Source organism: Calliopsis andreniformis, chromosome 1 (assembly GCF_051401765.1).
Source record: "Calliopsis andreniformis isolate RMS-2024a chromosome 1, iyCalAndr_principal, whole genome shotgun sequence".
Taxonomy (NCBI): Eukaryota; Metazoa; Arthropoda; class Insecta; order Hymenoptera; family Andrenidae; genus Calliopsis; species Calliopsis andreniformis.
The window spans coordinates 15,078,611-15,103,511 of record NC_135062.1 but is presented as its reverse complement, the minus strand read 5'-3'; the positions used below and the strand labels follow the sequence as shown (position 1 = coordinate 15,103,511).

The following is a 24,901-nucleotide window of genomic DNA, read 5'->3' as shown; positions in this document are numbered from 1 at the left end:
TACCGAGCAACCTTTTCGAAGGGTCCCAGTGGCGTATGGCCCGCGATATTTCCATTCGACCGTGAACACCGTACCGTCGATCGCCAACATCGACAGCGCCCTCGCGGAACAAGCCGAAATCAGAGCGATCAAAAATCCTAGACCACCCTTCCGCAGAACATTTACAAAAGTTCGATAACATTAAGAACGCAAAAGGAAAACTTCTAGACAGGCGAGGATGTATAGCGGTCTAGAACTCGAGATCATGCATGGTTAGCGATGGAACGAATAACCCAACGAATTGCCAATTAATTAGTCGATCGAAAGAGGAGAAGCAACACGGCGGAGGGTCGATCAATCTCGCGAATCGAGGTCGAACGTAACCGACCGGTGCACGTGACCGGTTCGAAGCCGCGTATCCCCGTGGTTGTTCCCGCGTATCGATCGATAAAGTTTGGCTCGACCTGTCCAGACGAAAGTCGGAGAAGGTCCGCGTTATATCCCGTGCACGTCCGTTCCCGCAACACGTGTGTGACACTCGGCTCGTTTTCATATTCAACCACAATTTATTTCTCGTTTTCAAACACAGCTATTATAATTAATATAATTATTATTATTATTATTAATATGGACAGACTCTTATATAATATAATACAATACGGTTTAGACTTGCCGACATGATAGCGTATAATACTATTATCGTTTCCCATCGTCATCGTCGTCATAATACAGTATCTCATTCGCGTGCATACCGTTCGTCGATGCATTTTTATCGTAAATTATATCGTAATCGTCATCGTTTATCATCATCGCCATCATCATCGTCGCGTCGTCAACATCACCAATATATCGTTCCCCTGACGTACTCTCTCTCTCTCTCTCTTTCTCTCTCTGTCTCTTTCTCTCACACACACTCTCCCCCTCTCTCGCTCTTTTTTTGTTTCCATGTGTACATTTAGTTTACATAATGCGGGACACTACAAAATAATTATATACGTTTATCCGTAATTCATAATACTATTATATTTATATTTATATTTTTATTTATAATCATATTTATATTTAAATATATATATAATTTATATATATATATAGATTCATTTATTTATATCATCTCTTTCCACTTATACTTCGGTAAAGTGGTGCAGCCCACAAATTTTTCGGCCTGTAGGCGTGCACTCCTATCTAACGTTTCTTTCTTGTTTTCGTTTTTTTTTTTTTTTCCCCTTTCAATCCACATCGCGTAACCGTTTCGAACGAATGCGTTGTACCCGGTCTCTTTGTGTGTGTTTTGGGCGTGTATCGCTGCGTGTGTACGTGTGTGCGCGTCGTGTACGTGTAGCTTCTCGCGTGTAATACATGTACATAGTTCCAGCGGCTCGGTCGGAGCAACGTGTCCAAATGTAACGCTGAGGGCTCGAGTGTGCCACCGATACTCAAAGACAAAAAAATTAATCCGTTCGATTCTGGGTACTCATTGTACCCTTGAACTCCCTGCGACGAATCGCGAGAGTTATTGTTTGACAAATACCACCTGGACGTATGTGACAATTTTTTCTTCGTTATCCATGCAAATGCATGTCGTTGAATTTTGGCGCGAAAAATGAGGCGTAAGGGTACACACTGGAGCGATCGTACGTACATAGAGAAGGGACGACAACGTGGCGGCTCTTAACAATATTGTCATCTTTTTACTCTATTTCCTCGCCGAGGGCACAGACCACAGGACCACCGTTTCTTCGAGTAGTCGAGTGGTCCGTGATCCAGGACGGTGCGTCGTATATCGTTATCGTATCAATAAATAGTAACTAATTAGTCCTCTGCGCTACCGTTACTTTGTAAACCCTTTAGTCTATTAAACAGGTACCTACTTTACCTACGCGGTATCGTATACAGTGGTCGCGGCTCGCGATTCGACGCCGCGACGTCAGACGTCGCCTTTCACATTGCCCCGCCGATAAAAAAAACGTCATCGATGCGCCCGCCTTTTCCCTTCTTTTCTGCTTCTCTTTTCTATTTCGTACATGGGAAACTATTTACAATGTGTCTGTCTTGTTACAGCGTGGCCCAATGGCACGGGACCGTTTTTCTCTCCCGATGTTCATTGCGTGGGAGGTCCCGTTCGTATCCACCACGCAGCTTCTGGAGTAAAAAAAATTCGACCAGGAATCGATTCGTCTGAGCGGCCGTCTCGGTACGAAAATTGTGCGGCGAACGAATTTCACGCGACATTCGTCGGATTTGAACTGTTAATTGTGTGTAGACGTTTCCGTTACCAGTTCTATCAGTCTTCACAGAGCGGAACCCTATCGACGAGACCGCACGTTCTAAGAAACTCTTATTTTTTTTTTTTGCTTTTTGATTTTTGTTGAATTGAATAAAGACCTCTTTGTAACAATGACGACGTCCCTTTAGCTGCAAAAGCACTATGGCGTTGCTACCGCTTCGGTTACTTGCGTATTTATACTCGTATTTACAAATGCATCGGATGTACAGTGACCGAGTCATCGAATCGGACAAAACGAGGGGCGTTGCTTTGCTTTGAAATTGTTAGACGATACGATGCTGTACGAAAGCTATTCACTCGAAATGGTAAAGCTGATAGAAAACGCTGAATGAAATTTTGTGCTCGGAGATAGGGGATGGTTATCAGGTGTAGCAAATTCTCTCTATTTTACCGATATGAAAATCCTAATTTTGCTGTTCTCCCATTTCGTTGAACATGGTAAAAAAGACGGCTAGTGGTGCCCGCAGGGAACGTTAAGTTCCAACTGATCCGAGCAATTTTTGCGTTGGCTCGAGTGGAGAGGCGATGGACCATCGGTTCCCCTTTTCATTACGTATCTAGATAGATATACAGAGTACCTGGAAAGGTATACGAAACTAGCGACACCTGTCCCGAGGGCGACAGGAAGTCAGGAACTCTTCGGCGCATGGGCGTGCGAGGACGTGGCTCTTTATCCTTTGCTAATTTCGTAATTACATAAATACTGAATACTGTTCAACCTTAGACAACGGGAATATTTTTAAATGCAACTTGTGAAACGAACGCCAACTCCTTGCAATTCAATCGATCACTGGAAGGTTGATTCTGGAGTACACGTAAAGATACCTCCGATCACACGATTCGCGTTGTAAAAAATATTTTTTGATTAATTAGTGAGAATAGAAGGAAAAGACCTCGCGACATGACATTTTTCAATAAATAGTTCGCGGTACTCTATTAATCACGGAGGGACCGGAAGCTGGTTAATACCTTCTTTCAAAGCATTTTCTAAGTCTTGTAAACGGTGTTTGCGGGCTCCCCAAGTAAATTCAGCAATTATATGTACACGATCGCAAACCCCACGAAGTCATCTATTTTACTTTAATTGCGCATTGCCCATAGGTACACAGAAAACGGCGATCGAAAACTACTTTTTTATCTCTTACGATCTGAGGTTTATATTCTCTTTTTTTCCATGACCACCGCCCCCGCTCGCTGCAACCGACATGCCCGTTTCCTTAATTCTAGTCAATTATCATCTTAAGACTTAGGCTTTAGACGTTAACCTTATCGATTAAGCGCTAGCTTAGTGACTCACTTCGTACATACACACCCCTCTCTTCCTTATCCCCATATCTCTCTCACTCTCTCTCTCTCTCTTTCTCTCTCTCTCTCTCTCTCTCTCTCTCGTGCGCACGTAATCCTCTTTGCCTCTCGTCGCATTAACTCTACGGTACAATCACGGCATACCCTCCTTTTCCCTCCCGTTTTTTCCTCCGAAATTACGTATATCTGCGATTTTACACGACTATATAAGAGTAAAGATAAAATATATAATTTGCATTTTACACGTTCCAGTTAACGCTAGGAATTCTCTCTTCTCTTTCCCCCTCTTCCGTTCCTCGCGATTTCTATACACGTACAATATATTCGCTCTATATAAGTAGTAGCTCGTTATCCAATGGATACAAAATTGATTTCGTATTTTTAAGCTAGACCGGTGGTTCACGACGATCGCTCGCGACGATAGCCTCCCACTCACCGAGCCCCATCGAATCCACGCTTCCCTATTCCCCCATTTTCTTTTTGTTCGTTTCTATGATGCCAAAATCCTGTCTTGATCATCGACCGAAGAGAAGGTTGAGCGACGCACGGTCGCGACAGCAACGCGCCGCGCGATTATTGCACAATTGAGAGTTTTTCCACGTGTCGCGAACGATTGGCTGGGCAGAGAAACGTCGGTGATAAATTCGCCCGATAAAGACCGAACGATCCTTTCGTTCGCAGAGATATAAGAACCCTCCCCCGAACGTTGTTTCCAATCGATCGGGTCGCTGTCTGACCAGGGAACCTATGGTTATGAATTGGGATACAAACGAGACGCGAGCTCGCTTTCGCTGATCAGTTCTGAGCACCTCGGCGAGGATTAATACGGTCGGGGCGGCGGGGCCACGAAAAGTCGCGGAAAACGGTTTGTCAGGGAGGCATTTGTGCGTGAAATTTTGCCTGCACCATTGACCGTCGTGTCGTAACAGTTGACACCGTGACGCAACGCCAATAAATACTTCCTTTGTCTCGAAAGCCGCACCCTACGCTTCCAATGCCCGCCATTACCTGGCCTACATAGATCCTATCGCTGATTAATGCGACCAGAATTAACACGTGTCTCACTTGCCTGCCGCGAAACGCGCAAAAATAGCAGCTGAATCGTGTGAGGTTAATCGATTCCTCGGGAGGGGGAGAGGCTATAAATCGTAATCGATAAGCCAGGGGTGAGCACCTTGGTTCTTGCCAGGGAATTTGCTAATTGATGTCATGTAGACTGACTCACGGGTTCATACGACTGTACATAAGTACTCGGAGCAAAAGTGAAACGTCATTAATGTCAAGATTTTAATACCTTTTTTCTAAGAAGCGAAATTGTAGTTCAATTTTGTTATTTTCTTGAGAGGCTCCTTGCAAGACAGCGACCTTTCAATGAATGTAGAAATCTTTTAAGTACTACGACCATATTGCGAAACATTTCTCAGATAATTCGCTGAACTTTTCTGCCATCGATTCTATGAAGACAAAAACCTAAATCCGATTCTTGCGCGAGAGATGCAATAAGACTGTATCATTTATCATCGATGTTTCTCTTTCCTCAGAACTTTTACGAAAAGCCATACCGACAACGATACCAATGCCCCTCGACGAGCCATCGAGCTTAATTGGCGCCAATTTGCCCAAGCAATTTAAGACCGCGACCCCCGAGCGTAAAGCAACGTTTCGGCGGTTCCGAAAAAGAGAGACCAGTTCGCGAGAGACAGCGAGCGAGCGATCGTCGAAGATCTTCCCCTTTGTTTCTTTTTTTCACAGTTCGTTGCTCCTCGAGGACAAAAAGTTATACATAAATAAATCTCTGGAGAAAGAAAGGCCGGTCGGTGCTCAATCGATGCGCGTGCGCGAGCTGGACCATGTATTACGTATATCAGTTCCATATATTTCCTCTGGATTCCCCCCTCGATCGGTTTCCTCTTTATTTTCCCTCGTTAACGCGAGAACCCCTTAGATTCACGAGATCGCCACTTCCCTCCCTTCTCTCCCTCCTTTTTTTGTTATTTTTTTTTTAAATACCGTCTTTTCCTCCAACGTCTATACATATTACGTACTTCGTTAATATCCTTTATTACGTATATCGTAGATTGCGTGTATACAAGGTATAAACTAAATGTCGACCTAAGTTTTACAACACAGCACAAGAATTCGCCGCGGCGGAGTTCTCCGTGTCGGCCAGTGGACACGGCGAGGGCAGGCGCGACCCATGGGTCGGTCCATGGGTCCCCCTGGCCCCGTCGATCCCTCGTCGATCGCGAGTTTCGCCGATCGGGCCGACAGATGGTGCCTGCTTCCTGCTTGGCACGCTTAATCGCGTTCGATGGAAGCAAATGGGAAACGAAACCAACGTGATCACAGCGGACGTGCGCTCAAACGTGTGACTAGCGATGGGCCTGCTGACCTATTTGGGCTCACCTGACCTCAAACGAGTTTCATTTCTTTTGATGCTTCTTTACACACTTTCCAGTTGTCTGTAAGTACAGTAGATCTCCACTGGTTGCTCAGAGATGAAACAATCACCGAACAAACATGCGGATCATAAAAAGGGGAGTGATTTTTTCCTGGCTGTAGCATCACGTCTATTGTAATTTGTTTTATTAACTGAATGGGGGAAGTAATGGACTTCTAGTGTGATGGAAAATCATCTGAGATCACATGGAGCAAGGAGATCAAACAGGGCAGCAGGGTTCTAAGTTTCTCTTCTTTCAATTTGATTGCTCAAAACCGAAGTGGACACTTTGAAACGGACATTTCTAGCGCGGCTTTTTCGAAGAGAGTAAAGAGGGTGTACGATGAATCATCTCGCGGCAGACAGGGGGATAGAGTTTTCTGTCGGCGGCTTTGCTCTCTAGAGTCGCTATTAAGGTGCCAAGCGGTTCCATGCCGAAAGCATCCTATTCCAAAAATACGCTACGAATTACATCACTTGGTAATTTGGCCTCGTGTCGCGCGGAGCAGCAGTAAATTCTCGGTGACCACTTGTCCGCGAAGATTTCTCGGGTTTTGGTCGTATCGAGGACCCCTCTCACCGTGGTCACTCTTCTTCCCTCCTTTTTTCCCTCTCTCTTTTTGGTCATTCGCTATGAATATTTACAAGAGAACGAATATGTGTTTGCACGGTTTCGTTGAAAGCGCTCCGTTTCGAAATACTTCGCCACCGCGGTCTACGTCGAAAAAACGGCGCTTAAATTGGGCCAATAAGTATGCTTGAAGGACGCGATTCAGACCAGGCTCAAACATTTTATAAACGTATCAAGAAATATCGGACAAATTTTAGAAATTGTTGGAAGAAATATAGACACAGGCGCGAGAAATTGAAAATTTGAATATTCGAATTTTCTGACCAATGGACGCCCTTCTTCGAGTAGACGCGGCAATTTTCAATTTCCAGTTTCCAAAACTGGGGATTCGTTTGACATATTCTTCAAACAGCACGCTTCGATCGGATTCAGAATTCTACCAAGACTCGGAAGCAAAATAAATAAATATGTTTTCTTTTTTATGAAACTGACCTTGCGACGACACCGATGAAGAAATGTCAAGTCCTTTCAACTCTGCTCCGCCGGAGGCCACCACTTCTCTCAAGCCACTATTTCCGGTCTTTCAAGCACTACGAACAGGAATTCCCGTTTCGTTCGCGATTTCGGCGGAAAATACTAGCATCGACAGGCCCGATCAATCACCAAAAAACATCACTGGAATTTAACCAATTGCAGCACACACACTGATATATTTCACTGGTACCGATCTTCCTCCTCCCTCTCCTCTCAGCCTCCTCCTCCTCCTCCTCTGTTCCGGATGGTGTGATCGGCGTGCAGGCGTTCACCAGAATTCCTTCGCCTCGTTCCCATCATTTTTTATTCCCATTCTTCGTTTAATCCTCCCGGCACCGGAGAAACACACATTCGAAGATCACACTTGGCACGTTCGCGATTCCTACATTACCCTCGCTGAGCCACCGCGGTGTATTGTAGAGAAAAACCTATCTAAACGATCCTCTAAAGAACACTAAACCGTTCGGCTACTCGCTAAATAGAGACACGATCGGAAATACGTCCGTTCCTTCCGCTAAATTCACTAACCGCTCTACGACTCTACGCGTGTACGACGTAAGAGAATAAATAATAAAACGCTTTACTAAGGTAATATTCACGGGGTAATCGGACATCTCCATTTCGCTCGATCTCCGTGCATTCTCATTCACCCTTCACCTTTCTCGCGTCGACGATCATCCGCTCCTCTTCATTTTATATAACTATGTATATATATATTTATATATATATATATATTTATTTATATATATATCACTTTACACGCTGTCACAGTGCACATTCATACTCTACTTACAATTTTCCACGACTCTCGATCGTTTGAAGTACGTATAGTTAAATTCCTCTCTCTCGCTCTTTCTCTCTCTCTCTTTCTCTCTATCTCTCGCGCAGTAGCACGCTCTCCTTCTCCCTTTTTCTCTTCTCTATCTCTCTCTCTCTCCCTCTCTCTCACTCTCGTCCCGTTATCTCTATCGTTATAATATATAGGCTTTAGTACAATTACATTCGATTAAATGTAACAGAGGTTAACGCGGTTCTGATTAGCATGTGATCCAGTTTTCCTTTCGAATCATCGATCCAATCCGATCCCTATCTTCTTCCCTTCCTCTCGACGGTCCGCTACATTGTTACGATTACAGGAGATCGCGGATCCCTATAAATCTTCATCCGACTCGTTCGTGTGTCCCGTTCCGTTTCCTCTGCTCCATCCACTCCGTCTTATCTCACGTTCCCTTTCCTCTCTCGATCTCCTCTCCTACTCTCTCTCTCTTCGTCCCTTTGTCATCGTGTCCCGTTCACGTCTTCACTTCCATCCACGCACCGTCTGTTGGCCACGTTCATTTCTCATCCCTTATTCGTCTCCATCGTCTGTCCTTCTCTCTCTCTCTCTCTCTTTCTCTCTCTCTTTCTCTCTCTATCTGTTCCTTTCTCTCCCTCTATATCGTTTCATTTATTTGGTACGAGCAACTTGATTAACACGACAAAATAAGCGTCATTGCTGTGTTGGGGTGGGCGGGTGGGGGGGCTGGTGGTGGGGTTCGCCTTTGGAGGTCATCGGGGGCTGCAGGGCTGGCTTAGGGGCGGGGGGCTCGGCATGGGGGGCGGTGTGGGGGAGGAGGTAGTGCTGGAAACAAGGTATTAACGACCCTGAGAGAGATGAGACCTCTTTGGAAGTTCCACTCCTCGGGGCTCTTCTCAACCCTGCGGCGAGGTCTGCGGCGAGATCTCGGTGTCGCCGTCGCCCGAGCCAGGCTCGCCCTTCGTCTTGTTCTCCTTCTTCCACTTCATCCGTCTGTTTTGGAACCAGATTTTGATTTGCCGTTCCGTCAGGCACAGCGCGTGCGCGATCTCGATACGCCGCCGCCTGGTCAGGTATCTGTTGAAGTGGAACTCCTTCTCCAGCTCCAGGGTTTGGTATCGTGTGTACGTCTGCCGGCCTCGTTTCCTCTCTGCAACACGGAAAAACCAGACACTCGTTAGGATCGCGTTTCTGCATCGCTCGCTGTGCATCGGGGTCGTTCGCGGCGGAAATTCAACGAAACGAGATGAATGCAGCCTCGCGACCTTGATCCTGGACCCTGTCTACCTCGCGAGCGAACTCGACGTGACCTCTTCTAGGGGGAACGAGGTATTATTTATGGGGATAGGTAGAAAGCTGGGAGACTTCTGTGGAAGTCTCAGATATCTACAAATTAACGGTTACTGTTGCTAGTAGATGAGCTCCAATATCAGGGTTAGGGGAAAGTTGGTTGAAACTGAGTGTCAAGGTTCTTCTTGTATGATATTTTAGGATAATCCATAGACCCCAGAGCACGACAATTTCTGTCCCACGGAGTTCAGTATCATCTGTTTTATAACTTGTATTTAGGAAATTCATTACGATAATTAAAGTCGACTGAATTACTAAAAATACTAAATGATGATCAGTCCACAAAGCTTGCTTCTAACTCTTCCTCAGGACAGTGCAAATGATACTACCTTTCAATTCTCATATAGAACCTCCTATTCCTATGCACGGTATATAACACATTTCCCCCTACATTAAAACCCATCTGCTCCCGCCAGCAACATTCTCACAAAGACCTTCAAGCTTCTCCTCTTTCCAGCGTCCCAATCCGCTTGCAGAGCCGCGAGCAAAGAGGACCAGCTTCGTTAACCGCGTACGCCCTTCGGAGGCACGCACGACCGCAATCCGTGATATTTAATGAACGCAACCTGCCTCGGCACGCGGGAAATTTTTGCCCGCCGTCTGAGCGCAACAAAAATGCCAGTCCAGCGGAGGAAAGCTCCACCAGCGGTTCTGTAGGCGCGGTTCCGCGTATGATAGATACCATACAGATATCCGTGACATGATCTGCGCTCGGTGTGGCGGTACACGAATCCCGAACGAGAATATTAATTGTGCTTGCCGAGGGAGCAAGGGAAAGGGAGAAGCGCGGATGGACAGAGAGAACCAGCCAGTCTCTGCCACACGGATACCTGTGTTTGTGTACGCGCGTCGTACACTCTCTTGCCTCTCCCGAGGCAGGCATAATCTTAAAGGGTTAGGTTGGAGCTGTTGCCACACGAGCGCCAAGAGGGCAAAACGAGAATATTTCAGAGTGGTACGAGGGAGGGAAAAAAGAAAGGGAGGGGGCGAAGGGATGAGACGGCGAGAGAGGGAGTCGGAGGAGGAGAAAAAGAAGACGAAGAAGGCTCCTTGGTGAGCATTCGAGGCAAACGCCGCCCGTCGCGCTGTCGGCCGATGAAGACGGATGGCGACTCTCCTCCGATGAGAGAGACGGAGAGAATTCTTGGAGGGCTCCGCGTCGCTCGGACCGACCGAGACAGAGGCCCGAGGGACAGGGGGAACTCTGGGAACATGCCCTCTTCCCTCCCGCCCTACAGCTACGCTCTCAAATTAACAACATACCAATCTCTCTAGCCTCCTTACTTATAACTTTTAACCGTTTCGCTAGATTCTCCCCTTCCTGACCGCGTCAATTATTTCTTCGGGATTCCTGCGGCTCGAAGAAGAGTTTCGACCTGGTTGTGGCGAGTGGAATACGAATTCTGAAAAGGGATCTTGAAAATTTATGGCTTGCCTTGTGCTATCTTTTAGATCAATGTTCGAGTACTATACTTTGGTGGATGTTCGAAAGACGAAACTAGTCCCACAGGAGTATGGTTGCAAAATTAATCCAACTGTGAAATAAACATGTTTGGGACACTGGTAACGAGACAAGAGACAAGTGAAGGGATAGTACCTACCTACCCCTTCCTACTCACAGAAAGACTTTGCCCTTTTTTAGGAGCCAGCAGCTAGTTATGTTACAAGGTACCATCATTCGATGCGTTAAATTAAAGTTACGCTATATTTCTGCACTTCAGAGTATGCATATGAATCCTACCAAAGACTCCAACCGAAGGAAATAAAGTAATTATAGAAGTACCTAATAGCATCTAATTCACCTGCAGCCAGCGAATGATAAAGCGAAACTTCACACGCACTTGGCTCCGCCTCGATGCTGGAGTCCTAGTCAGCCAATCAAAGGATCCTCGAGATAAACATAGATCCCGTGCTCTCATCAAAGAGGCACGCTTCCACTTGCAAGCGCGGCTTATTAATGTCCACTCGCCGGACGGTTAATGAAGGTGCCTCCCGAGAACGATCTACATTTCGACCCAGAAGATCATCAAAGCGTTCACAGAATAATGAAACGGCTCACAGTCACGCTCGGGCTACTCCTCGCACCGATTAGTTTATGCCTCTTTATCGATAACAGTCTTATTACCTAATTGCGAAGGATGGGCCAACGAAGGATTTACGTGTATCGTGTACCGCCTAGGAGCTGCAGCTTTGAAGCCAGGGTAACGCCCGACCCAACTGGTCAAAGAGCTTCCTAATAACGATGGGGGCATCAAAAGCGGTCGTTGACTGATTCCTGGTACTGCTACGCGATACTGTTTCCTATTAAAGTCCGTTTGTCATGTGGGGAAAGATCGTATCTGAGGAATACGCGAGTTTCTTAGGCGAGGGACTCGTTAGAACAAGAAATGGGTGAACTGTGAAAGTGTCCTCTGATTTTCGGGGATAAGGAAAGTGTACATTGTAAACTTTCGTTATGAGCTTGTGGTTACATTTACAAGTGGACTAACATATAAATTGATTTTAAAAATGTGGTCCACCCTGTGAACCAGTCAGGGTTATCATATTATGGTGAATGCTACAATTATTCTGAAGAAGTAATCACTCATTTATGAAGAACGCGTACTCGAGGCGCCAAAAGTTGATCGGTGGATGTTAATTTCGCGTCAACTATTACCCTAATAGCACGGTAGCGCAAGGATATTGGCAATATCCTCTCGCCTTAAATATGCAACCCCTGTCGATCGATTCCCGTGCGGCGAGGACTCGAATCTTGATTAGCCCTGTCTGCCCGCCGAATTAGGCATCGTCTGCTTTTTCTCTGGCCGAGCATGCGGGCTTAATTAAAGAGGCGTTCTCTGTGCTCGGCGACGCGCGTGTAACCGTAATGCGTGCGGAAAATGGCCCCTGTATGATTATGCAGCCGCGGAGATTGGAGTCGCTCAAATAAACGTGAAACAAAACGGTCGCGCAGCAATTCATTCGAGTCACTCAAAGGGTTCGTTCACCTCGCCAACATAGTCCAACAATTTCCTCGAGTTTTTTCTAACCCGAGGAAGGGCCTCAGCGCAAAAGCCAGGGGAACGATATTAGTTCGACTAGTAAGCGGTCGTAGCAGTCCTTGAGACGGTGCAAAAGCGTTATCCGCGCGCCTGATCTCCGACGAATTAATCACTGCCGCAGTCTCGCCGGCTGGAAAGAATTTAATGGCGTTTTCATCGTGCGAACGTGTCGTGGGAAACACGGCGAGCCTGAGAGGAGGGTGTGAGATTTTCTTGACCACCGACGAAACTGAAGGATACGAGGCGCAGCTGGAACAACGCTGGTGTCGTGCGAGGAGTCCTCTGCAGCGATCCCGAGGCGAAGGAGTCGTGCTCTGAGAGCTGGCCGTTCCACGGAGAGCCGAGGGAGGATGATCATTTTTTCCAGCGCGTTCGGAGGATGGATCAGCGAGCGAGAGGCGCAGGGCGTGTTAAAGAGGTCGATAACAAGAAAACCTGGCCCGGTATCCTCTCGGTTTATGCTGAACCGGCGTTGCTGGTGCTCTCGCGGACGGAGGTGACTTTAAACGCGGGGCAATAAATTAACGGCGTTGGGTTACGCAAGGATCAAATGTCCCCTGGAGTATGCCCGAGAGATTTATGGGTCTGCCTTCACTGGCGCAGCATGAAGGAACGGAACGGAACGGAACAGAACAGAACGTACACAACCGTGCGGGCTTATTATAGGCTAGTTGCTCCGCTTCTCCGCTTCTCTCCTCTGGCCGGCTGACTGGCCTGAAAGACCCGCCGCAGGATACACGCGCAGGACTTTTCAGACGAACAGCCTAGCCGGATGTTGTAACCCGCTAATAAGGCGCGGCCACCGCTCGCTGCCCAATTAAGCTAAGCTTTACGTGGCCACCTTAAGGCTAGCCCTTGAAACGCTCTTCGATTAGATACCCTAGATATCCCATTAATTTTATCGCTCCCTGACCCCCCCATCTCTCGAGCTGGCAAACCCATCGGATTATATGACCGGTCGACGTTGCTGACAGAGGGTCAGATTAATCGCGAGGAATCCGATGGATCGCCTTGGAAAACGTTTACCACGGATATTTTAGGGATTCAGCTGCTTGCGCTGACGTTTCCCTCGAATAGAAGAGTTGCTGTGGAGGGAGAGGGATTGCAAGAGTTTTAATTCGATGAATGGAGTGTGGACTATGGTAGAAGCCGAAGATTTTCAAGTTTACTGTAGAAGATGTTTCTCCGCGCGGCATCGATAGTAGTTATTCGAGACTAATAATTCAGATTTTATATTCAAGCTTCTATTATACCCATATTAACCTACTACAGATATAGGTACACCTAGCTCAGACAGATCTGGCCGCAACGATACTCTCTATCTCTTTCTTACACAGGAACCATTGAATGAGAGAGAGAAAGAGAGACAGAAAATGTCGATGCAGCCAAAATCGTTTGAGTTGGCCGTACATATCTACATACATAACAATTCTACCAGCTGTACTAAGAGTAAAGCTTGTCTACAAGTTCTGCCTTCTTTCAATAAATAAAAAAAGGCAAATCCGTCCTAAAAAAAAATAGATCCAAAGAAATGTTTCCTCTATACGTATCATTCTTTCATCTAAGTCCTTCTAAGTACCTCCATATCCCACTCGTTCTCAGTATGTACGCTCCAGTTGAACACGTATCCAAACTGTAAACCTCACACGCTCATCCATCCGCGAAATTTCAATCAAATACAGAGAACAAGTCGAAGCGCGTCGCCTGGCATCCCTTTAATCCCGGACACGTGATCGAACTTCCTCCAGAGTCGACCGTCCGCGTCCGTCTGAGCCTCCATATATTTCGAGCGCGGCCATCCGTCTTGCTTTTTGTATTTCCGTCCTAGGCTGCTCCGTGTCACGTTGTTTTCGTTGAACTTTCTTCGCCGAGGGACCCTCGCTTTCTGCCGAGCCACTGCAGACTCTTCTTCGCGCGCAGGGGTCGCGCCGCGCCGAGATAACCTTCGTTCAGGAATTTCGTCGGTTGTTTATGCGCCGTCTGCGACGAGGGTCGCGCGTTCCTGCCTTCGCGAACTTCCTGAATCTTCGATCGGAAAAAATGGGGACCTCCCAGGCCCTCGGGAAGCACGGAAACGGGAAGCTGAGTGGAACTTCCATCGCGCTGGGATTGAGTATCGAGCAGCTGCGATTATTCTGAGCACTAAGCTTAAGTGGATGAGCAGTCAGCTGGAACGAGGATGAGAGGAGGAATTGAGAAGAATGAGAACCACGAATGAGAAAAAATGAGAGAATGAGAGAATGTGAACGACAGTAGACTGAAGAAGGTTTAGGTGGGCGAAAGGAGACACCCTGATTTTATGGACTCAGTTGATACTGAGGGACTTATTCCTAAGGTCAGTTTATGTACTATGGACAGTACAGTTTAGACTTATTAAAGGCACAAGAGTTGGTTCATAACAAACCAAACCAGTTTGCTCTAAAAACACTTCAAGATAAAACGAATATAGCAAGGAGCTTATAACGCATACTGTGTATTTATGCTGGCTCTAATGTTACCAATGTTAATAATACTATGGTAATTCTAAACTTTCTCATGTTCACGTTTCTAGAAGCCTCACAGACGAGTCAAGTATCAGATGGAAACCTTCTTCCCTGTTCCTCCTCTTTTTCTTTGTCTTCCAGCCAGACGAGCGGACAGCCGGACAAGGAGAGTCTGAGAGGCCGAATGAAACTAGAAGGTTGAGATAATGAGCAGCGAGAACGGGCGGGCACGACATATGCATTTGTACGCGGGATATCACTCGGCTTATCCGATGCCCTACTTTGTCCACCATCCTCCCTTTCCGCTTACACCTGGTTGTAGCAGCTCGGAAGGCTATTCTCTTGAGAAGCGAGCGTGTGCAATTGTTAATCAGAGGTGGGACGTGGGAGGACTCCGATCTGCTCAAGTTTATAAATTTCACAATGGAAGCTTCTCTTCAGCGCAGAATTACGAAGAGACAAGGCTAGCAAGAAATTAGGGCAGAATAGAAATTGAGTAAGGTCGAAAGGGAAAGAGAGAAGTTGTGTAACATTTCTCAGAAAGATATTCGAGTACCACGGAACTGTTAATAATGAACACGTTGGATTCTACAGCGCTCTTAACTTGTTTCTCTAGGACCCTCGTTTCCCAGCAATCTGTTTCAAGAATTTTTTGTGAGTGTCTTCAGAAACGCCTAATCAGTGCGCGCTTCGAGGTCCCTGTCTTCCCACTTTCACCCCAGTTTCCCCCAATTCCGAGGTTTAATTTATACGCACGGTGAGGTCCAGCAGAGACCCATATCCCGGCGCCCGTATCGTCCATGGTTGTCTCGGGAGTTCATGGCGGCGGCCCAAAAAGCAAACGGACATAGGATTTCTGTGGACTCATCTATCATCGTCATCCCATCCCTACGCCCTCCTCCAGCCGACTTCCTTTCTCTCTTTCTCTCGCCCTCACACTCCTCGTCTCGTCTCTCTTTCTCTCGTTCCATCCACGTCATTTCCTCGACGCTCCTCCTTTCCTGGCCCACTGGGCTTCGTCCCTTTTTGAATATCTCACGAAGCCGCCATCGTTACGGACACCAATCTCGCGGCTGGCAACACGGCCTAGAATGGAACGCATTTAGAGACGGGGATCTTGATTCCTCACTCTCACGGGATACACTCCGCGCCCGCCACATGCCATCTAGGGATATCTTCTTCGAGGAGAATTGTGGTTAATCGCTTGCATTCGTGGGAGTTGATCTTGATCGATTCGAGGGGGGAATTAAGAGATCATAGTATCGGCTGCTGTGAACTGACGAATTTATAACGAGGATACGCTTCGAAGGTCAAGTCGTGTGGATTTGGTAGCCTAGTATGGGTCTACTGAAGATGTGAATTAAATTATAGTGGTACTAGAATGTATAGAGTCAGTCATGTGAAGCGTGACAATTATTATCCACAATACTAACAATTTTAGGATACTTTCTATAACCTTTTTCATGTAGATAGATACTGTTAATTATGACTAATAAATTGTATTTCTATTTAAAAAATGTTTAATAAATTAGAAGAAAATATTACTACAATAAGTGAAAGGAAATCCAAAAATCGAGTGAACAATCATTAGAATCTCTATACCTACTCTACAAAGCCCAGAAACAAAACAAAAAACCTGGAACACTATTTCCACGCGAGATGCGTGAACTTGGCTCGTCCCCATAAATCCGTATCCTGGATTAATCGAGCAACGGGAGTGTTCGCCGCGTGTCGGAGAGCAGCGAAAGGCCGGCTTAATTCCTCATTAAGCGCGCGGGTTATTGGCCATTTACGTGGATGCTGGCGCGATTAATTCGACTTCGCCGTAGTCTTTTCGCGGTGCATTCGTGTCCGTACACCGCTTACGTAAGAAACGTGGTGTACGCGTACACGTGGACGCGATAACGGAAGCCTCACACCTATGCAATTGCACCGCTGCATGCTTATTTGCAGGGGGAACAGAGAGGGACCCGAGTGGAACAACTCGACGTCATAAATCTTTTCGCGCAAGGGGATCGCAATTATCTTGCGCATTAAAAGCATCGCCGGTGTCGATGGGTCCCTCTTCCTCTTACTGATCAGAAAGAGACTCGATCGAACCAGTTTGACAGCCTGGCATCGACAATTACACCTGGCCACGTTGCACCTCGGTTGGAATTCAATTTCGGTGGTCGAGGAAGACGATGGACCTTTTATCTAGGATCGAGTGGAATCTTTTAGTCGTCACGGTGCCGGGAGCCCATTGAATTATGACCCCTTCCAGAGTTATTTTTTCATGGAATTGCGATACGGTTTCATGCGTACTGAGTATGAGTAATATTACTTCTTCTTCTTCGCAATGATACTTTGCTACAGATAAATCTATACTCCTAGCGTGCTTGTCCCTGCGGCTGTTACATTGTAATTACCCACGGTCGAAGTTGCGAGCTACAAACCACGCAGCGAGAAACATAACTTTGACGTATCAAGTTAATTGGTTTTTTTTACTCGATCTAATTTTATCCGTTCCGCTGGTCGTTGGAAAAAAATGCTAATCAGTTGTTATCCGCTTGGATCAAGAGAGGGGGATGCCAGTGACAACGAACAATTAAATTCAAAACACTGCTGGAAACATCCTGAAGTCGCTGATAAAACTACCGTAAAACGGGAGTTAGATTGTTTTGTTAGATTTAATACAAGAAAATAATGAAATTCTGATGGAAAGCAATAATTTTAATATTTAATGAAGTTGCGCGGAAGAGATTGTGTGATTTTGATTAAGCTTGAGAAGCAGTTCTATAATAAATTACTACACTTAGTCACCTGAATCAAAAAATGAAATTAATCTGTGACAGTTCCCAATTTCTGGAATTTAATTCTCGAAATATATCTTCTCTCTCACCGAATAAATTCACAAAGTTGATATCAAAATACGCGAGGAATTGCCGCTTAATAGAATCCTGAAACTTTCTGCAATTTTAAAGGCTATTAACCAAGGCGGTTAAGAGAAAACCAGCGAAGAGAAGACTTCACGTAACATTAACCCAATAGGATTCCCGTGGAAAACTATCTTGAATGAAAATCTCAGCTGTCGTCGGTGGCCGAAGGAGAGGAGGCTGACACAGAAAATACGCGCGAGCACGAGCGTTTCGTGATGCTAGGCAGTAAACGACAACCGATGCGCACTCGGCAGCCGGGGTTTCGCGAGGCAACTATGTCGGCGGAATTTCCTAACCTATGTAACGCAAATGTCCCGCAAAAGGTGCCAGGAAATCTCGCCGGTTTCACCGGGGCAAATGCCCCACGGAGAGCACCTGCATCTATAAAATTGAGTCATGCATTATTCATGGGAGTCCTGAGCGCTATAGCGCGCGGGAGCCCAGAGTGCCCGGCTGCGCCAGTGTTTTGCAACGTGGAAAGAAAACGGCCGGCCACCGCCTGGAATGGATAGCCAGATAAATTGATATGAAGCTTATATCGTGATTGGTGGCCCCGTAAGGGTAACAGGATCGAGTGGGAAGCTAATGGACACCGTTAGAGAAGTAACGTCGACGAAGGGCGACGAAGAAAGCCGAAGGCTCCAACGAATATCCAGGCTTGAAGGATATTTCATGAGAATCGAATAATTCCGATATGGAGGTAGCCCGAAGCTGGAAGGCGGAAGTACAGGGCTGTTGTTGCTAACTTTTTGCAAACCCTTTCAATACCTCGAGATTCTTCAGGGATAGAGGTACGATGGAACCGTTTTTCCTCTTTTCTATACTCGGCATGCCGAGGCTAGGCGTAGACAGTGAAGGATCGATACTTTTGCCACGCCAAGGGAAACGCGTGTATGTGTGTATTGTTTAATGACGGCAAGACCTAAACGTGCCGACATCTGTGAGGAGATCCAGGCACTCGATCCTCTGTCTTCCCTTGACTGGCAGCGAACTACGAACCGTCATCGTGAACCGGGTCTTTTATCGGCGAATCGAGGGGCTGAGGCACCAGCTTCCAGAGTGAACCGAGAGATGGTCTACAGCAGAGGGAACTTTAAACTAAAAATTTTAAACGAAGTACCACTTTACCCTCTTGACTAATAAACACAAGATCCTATCGCAAACAAATAGTAAACTTACATTTTCAGTAAACTTCACAAACACTTGACTAAGGATAGACGACATGAATATTTACTAACTGAACACGATGGAAACGCAAACGTCACCAGTCCTCGCAAAGTTCACCGAGCAACTGAGCAAGGGTAGAAGTCAAAGGCGAATGGCAGGACCCGCATCGAAGCCTGACCTTGCAAACTTGCGGCAATTCTTTGCATTTGGAGAACGAGGGGCTGGAAGTAAGGGAAGAAGGAAATAAGAGCAAAAGCAGCGGGGTGCTGAAACCTGTGCCTCTTACCTAACCCAGGACAGATAGCTGCGAGTTAAGGGGAACGGCTATTATCACTTCGTTATTGCCGTCATAAATTTCCAACTCGTTACACCGGAATTACCCCAGCGATCCTTCACGGACGGGGCCGAGAAAATTTCGGTAAACCTTTCCCGCGTTACAAACCCCCTCGTCGTATTTCACGAAGCAGGTGGTTCCCCGAGTATCTTCGTCCGAGTTAATAACGATCAAAGGGACCTGGTGGTCCCCCTCGAACCCTCTCGACGATGATAGGCCCCTCCTTTCGCGAAGGTGAAAACAGCTGTACCAGTTTCGCGCAACATCGCGCTCCCGACCGTGAGTTATCATGGGAATAAAAGTGGATGAGAGGAGTCTGCCAGTGGTTGGCTCCACGGCCGGCAAGATAACTTTTATGGGGGGGCACGCCACGGTTGTACGTGCGGTGAAACTACCGGGCTAAAAGGTCAGGGCAATAAATAACTCGGGCCGTCGGTATACCTAGAAACTGGAGACATTATGCCAATCTTGGCTCGCGAACCCGTACAAATGTGGTCTAGTTTTACCTACTGTTGCATAAATCTGAAAGCGGTCGCTACCTGGCGTCCTCTCTAAAAACCTTGCTTTCTACCAGAACCTTTCGGTCATGCGGCAGGAGCCTTGAGCCTATTTTCGAGAACCCTGTCACGTGTCCGGTTTGCGCTTTCGTGCTCGCGAATATACGATTCCACGGTTTTTTCGCTGAGGCACGAAGATTTTTTGCTGGTCGAATTCATGTCTTCCGAGCCGCTCTGGAGGTCGCTCGAAGAGGCAGGAAAAAGACGCGAATGGAATAACTTGAAGGAGAGTACGAGCTTCGACTGCGGTTTCTAAATCTATGCAAATGTTTTGTTTCCTGTCTTCTAGTTTCGCGAGAGGTCCTGCTAGGTAGGACGGCGGTATTTTTGTGTGGACTAGGACTTTGATCAATTGTGCCTCAATTATATGCAGCCTTGTTTATTCAGGGTTACGGTGATTCTGTGTAGCGACAATGAGAGGTAGGTATCTATAGTAGAAAAGCGATTAAGGCTTGAAATATGATGTAGAAACTGGTCGACCGAAAGTGGTAACAAATTTTTAAGCTTTTATATTTTTACATTTTCAAATATTCAAACATTCAAATATTCAAATATTCAAATATTCAAATATTCAAATATTCAAATCTTTAGTTTACACATTTTCAACCTTACTACACCTACTTCTGCCTTATACGAGACGCCACCTAAGCTCCACTAACACCTGAAGAAAAGCAGAAACTGTGATTCCCTGAAAAAAGCAAGCTCCCTTACCAAATTGACTTCTCATCCACGGGTACAGCGGACTGGGTAGGTTGGCACTGGCCGCCCCTTGAGGAGCGCCCTGTTGCTGCTGACTAAGCGGGGACGTGACCACCCCTTGGTGTTGCTGAGGTTGGGGTTGTTGCTGGGGGTGCATGCCAGGCTGCGACTGCTGCGAGGCCGCCTGCGTCTGTTGCTGCTGCTGGTACATCATGTGCTGCTGCTGCGCCTGGAGATGTTGGTGCGGCTGTTGCGGCTGCGGGTGCTGAGTCTGCTGGGGCTGCATGTGTGGGTGCTGCGAGTGCATCTGATGGTGCATCTGGGACTCGACGAGGGGCGGACTGTCCGGCCCGTCGAGCACGCTACCCTGATGATCGACCGCGGCCGCCTGGAGCTTGCAACTCGCGTAGACAATTGGAGTGGACGGATGGCCATTCGGGGTCGGCGTGTGTCCCATGTGGCCCATGCCTGGGCTGGGGGACGTCGACCTGTAGCCGCCCATGCCGTCGATGCTGCCGTGCTCCTGCTGGTGCTGATAATAGGTCGCGTTTCGCATGTCCATCCGATTGTACGGAGGGAACCTCGGATAAGGCATGTCCTGCTGGCTGCCCGTGGCCCCATAATGGTGGCCGGGCACTGCCTGACGTAGGAGACTTGGGTCGCATGGGTCCCCGGCTTGCTGGGACTGCTGCTGCACCGACTGAGTCTGCTGGGGCACCTGGACGGCGGCACCGTAGTGCTGCTGATGCTGATGCGGGTGTTCCACCCCGCCATTACGCAGGTCCGGGATGTACGAATTCGCGAAGTACGAACTCATGCTACTGTCCCACCTGTCCCACCTGCTGATACCACCTCGGTCTTGTTGCGTGCTCTCACTCTCCGTCCTTATGTGTTCTTGATCAGTATCCACTTTTTAAGCCTTCCTCTCCTCCGACACTCCCGACCAATCTCTAACCGTGTTTCCTTCCTGTCTATCTGCGCCTTTTCTTTCTCTTTTGCTTGTGTATGTGTGTATATATGTGCGTGTGTATTTTTGTACTCTCTTCCCCGCGAATGGACACACCGACACACGTCCTCACGCACGGATATCTATACTATTTATACACATATGTAATATCACCTCGCGGCTACCTCCTCGCACACTCTCGACACGCGCGCGTGCACACTCTTTTGTCACACCACCATCACCATGCGAATCACTTGCGTATCATTTACGTTGCTCTCTCCTTTCTTTATATTCTTATCGATATCACACTGGGCTCACCGAACGCGAAAGAAAAACCACGAAACTGGAGCACTACAGAACCATGAGTTATCAAGCTGCTGGCTCGTTGAGGGATATATAACTTGTACACGAGGGGGGGGAAGATGGTAATCAGAGTTCTTCGTTTTCTTCGGTGTGGTACCTTCGTTCAAAGCGCCAAGCCGCTCCAGACACGTTCCGTTCCTCTGTCCACCCTGCTAACGAAGTTGTGCCGCACCTGTAACAACCAATGCACACCTTTTAATCTCGCGTTAATTAGAAGGGTGGAAAAGATACAAAATTCAACCGAGGATTCGGGAGAGGAATTAAAGGCAATTTTGTTTGCGCTCCTCAAGTACCATGCCCGAAGAAGCTTCAAAGGAGGTTCGGCCAAGGAGAGCAGCAAAAGCCCCGTTTGCTGATCTTTGTCCGACGAACCGAATGAACCGAGTGGTGTTTGACTCTGAGTGACAGAAGGCGAGGTACACACGTGCTCGTCACGGTGACGGCCATCGCCCAGACGCCGAACTTGCTTCGGGGCCTTCTGTGTGGGCGGGCTAAACGATCGTTAAATTTGGAAAAATTCCCGTCCATTAAGCAGCATGGCTACTGAACGCTTCGCCGAGATTCTCCCCGGCCTACTAATTTTTTTCTTGCAACTGGGGCTCCACGCGTCGCATCGATACACGCAACAGAAAAAAACTACAAACCCTATTTTTTTCTGACTCTTCCGAGTGCGGGGAGTTCCGAAGAATCGTACAGAAGGCTTCAGAATTTATGAGCCATGGTGGTTTTCAGAGGGAATAGAAAATTAATTGCAAGGGTTATCGAAAGATCTAGTAGTAATAAACATTAAAAATTATTGAATTGAAATTTTTGATTATCTGAAGCTCCCGAGTTGGAGAGTTTCTTCGGCAAATTCTTGCAAGATTGCAACATTTGTTTTCTATGGTAGTCATAACGTATGAGCTAATTTTATATACTGTTTATGACGCATACATACTCTAGACACAATAAAATCGATCTCACTGTAGAATACACTTTCAGTGATGAACCATAACGCTCGAAGGGATGAGAAATCCTGATCAATATCTTTTGATTCGAAAGACCCCAAGCCCAGAAAACCCTAAAACGTATCACCAAAATTTGTTTCAACATTGATGGGAAATATGAGAAAGTCTGAACATTCTAACCGACGCATTGCTCCCTTATCGGCAACATCTCCAGTCTTCCGAACCGATCTTCCGATCGTGGCCGGGAACCTTCTATACCGACTGTGCGTCAGAAGACTTCGGTTTAAAGTTAGCAGCCTGTTTCACGTTGTCCGTCCAGTCAGGGGAAGAGTCTGTGTACCGATTGTCTCATACTACTCAGTGGAACGGAAGACAGAGGAGACGCTACTTTGGGCCAGTAAATTGCCCATGAAACTGTCCCCTACTCCTTGCCAGTGGGTAGCAATGGGTTCGAACCAATTCAAGGAACTGTTCCCCAAATATGAACAATAAAAAATCTTAGGCATCCAAAAGTATTCTATTTCTTCTGAAGTTGAAACAAAATCATTCGTATTTTTCAATTAAAATGATATTATTTGTTAAGGTATCTACTTTTGCGCTAAACTATCCTTTCCAAAGCAGAAAGTGGTTTATAATTTAAATCTTTATTATACTCATTTGATCTACTTTCACTCAATTTTTACATAACCCAAGGGATATTTGTTAGAAGACAAAACTTCTTTCAACTTAATCTCAAAGCTTGCAGCCTAAAAGGAATCCTACATGGACGAGTTAATTTCCACCTAGCGCGTGTTTTCGAGATCTTTCGAAAAGTCGCGGGGGAGGAAAGTGAATGTCCATCGGCATAGAGAGCGATAAGGTAGGGGAAAAAAGCGAGGCTCGAAACGGGAGAATAGAATGTACGGTGTGACGGTATTGTGGGCAGCACGGTGGTCGTGTTGATAATGGTAGAGAGAGCGTGGGTTGGGAGACGGGGGCGGATGTACAAGGGGTCGGGGTGAGGCAGGGTGGCAGGTTGAAGGGATCGGGCGGAGGTGGGGCCCTTGGGGAGTTTGCTGTACACGGGAATGGGTCGGACGCGGGACGATCGCGATTAACATTCCGGCCGCTGGCTCGCTGTTCGCGCGGCGCTTTCATTAATTCCAGCGTATTGATTCCCCGGATTGATGAATGGCTGCCGATAGCGATTCCATGCGCTCCGTACTTCCCCCCGTCCTCCCCATCGTCCTCGATCGCGTATAAATTCTACCTCTCGCAGGATTTTAACTCAATTCCCGTTCTGCTTTAGAACTCGACTTCGCGTATTCTTCCTCCCCAGCGAAAACGGTCATCGTGTCTTCTCCAGCGTATGCTTCTCAGTTACTTTCCATCCACGGCGATACACCTCATGCTTCGTTTCCATCAAGACCAACGTCTTTCTTTCCTGTTCTTTTCCCCTCGATTTTTTGCCACGCGTTCAACATCTGAAGCTTCCTCGCAGTCGGCGCGCGATTAAAGGCGATCGCTGTTATGCGAGCCGTGTAATAAACACTTTGGAATGGAAAACGGTCACGGCTGGGCGTTATCGGGAACGTACCGTGTTCCATTGTTTTCCTTTGGAAACGTTTTTTGCTTTTCCCTCGATCGAGGCAGAATTTAATTACACGCCGGCAATTTTCATAGCGGAGAGCTGGTTCTTTCTTGCCGAGAAAGATCGCCTGGGAAATGGTGCAGGAAGACCTGACTCGATCTTGATTTCTGCCACCTCGAAGGGAGACTCTTTGGGAGAGTTCGAGCTAGGGATTTTTGGGCTTCGTTCGGTGGTGACACCAACCGGAAGAGGCATAAACTACCTCGGCCTTTCAAAGTCTAAGGAGTTCATATTATTGCCGACAGATGGCGATGGCGATAGACAGAAAGAAGTGGAAAAAACGGGGTGGAGCGTGTCTGACAGCTGGGTGGGTTCGGGGCCAAGGTGATTGAAAACAGGGTGGAGCGTCACGTGACGCCATAGCTGGATATGGAAGTGACGTCAGACAGCTATGATGGCTTCTAGTTAACAAAATGGCTCCTACTCCAGGGCAGTTCTTTGTCTCCGATATAGGCGTTCGACGAACCTCGTTCGCATCTGTGCTCCGTTTCCGTAAACAACGCCGGCCAGGAAGGTCTGTCGATAAGATCTGCCTCGATCAATTACTATGCAAA

At 47.1% G+C, this 24,901-nt stretch overlaps 1 protein-coding gene across 1 annotated transcript; it reads right to left on the bottom strand.

Moving 5' to 3' along the window:
• Window positions 1-8,708: 8,708 nt before the first annotated feature.
• On the bottom strand, window positions 8,709-21,278 carry Antp (homeotic protein antennapedia). The gene is made up of 2 exons (XM_076382109.1): window positions 20,474-21,278; window positions 8,709-9,062 (listed from the first exon to the last, which is right to left on the bottom strand). The coding sequence occupies exons 1-2, from the start codon at window positions 21,276-21,278 to the stop codon at window positions 8,809-8,811; spliced, it is 1,059 nt and encodes a 352-aa protein (XP_076238224.1). The 3' UTR covers window positions 8,709-8,808.
• Window positions 21,279-24,901: the final 3,623 nt, after the last annotated feature.

Bases quoted from the DNA above. Each gene is read 5' to 3' on its own strand.
- Antp (XM_076382109.1), bottom strand. From the start codon at position 21,278: ATGAGTTCGTACTTCGCGAATTCGTACATCCCGGACCTGCGTAATGGC. The intron at 9,063-20,473 runs GTAAGGGAGCTT...TCCGTGTTGCAG, and splicing joins GTGGATGAGAAGTCAATTTG to AGAGGAAACGAGGCCGGCAG.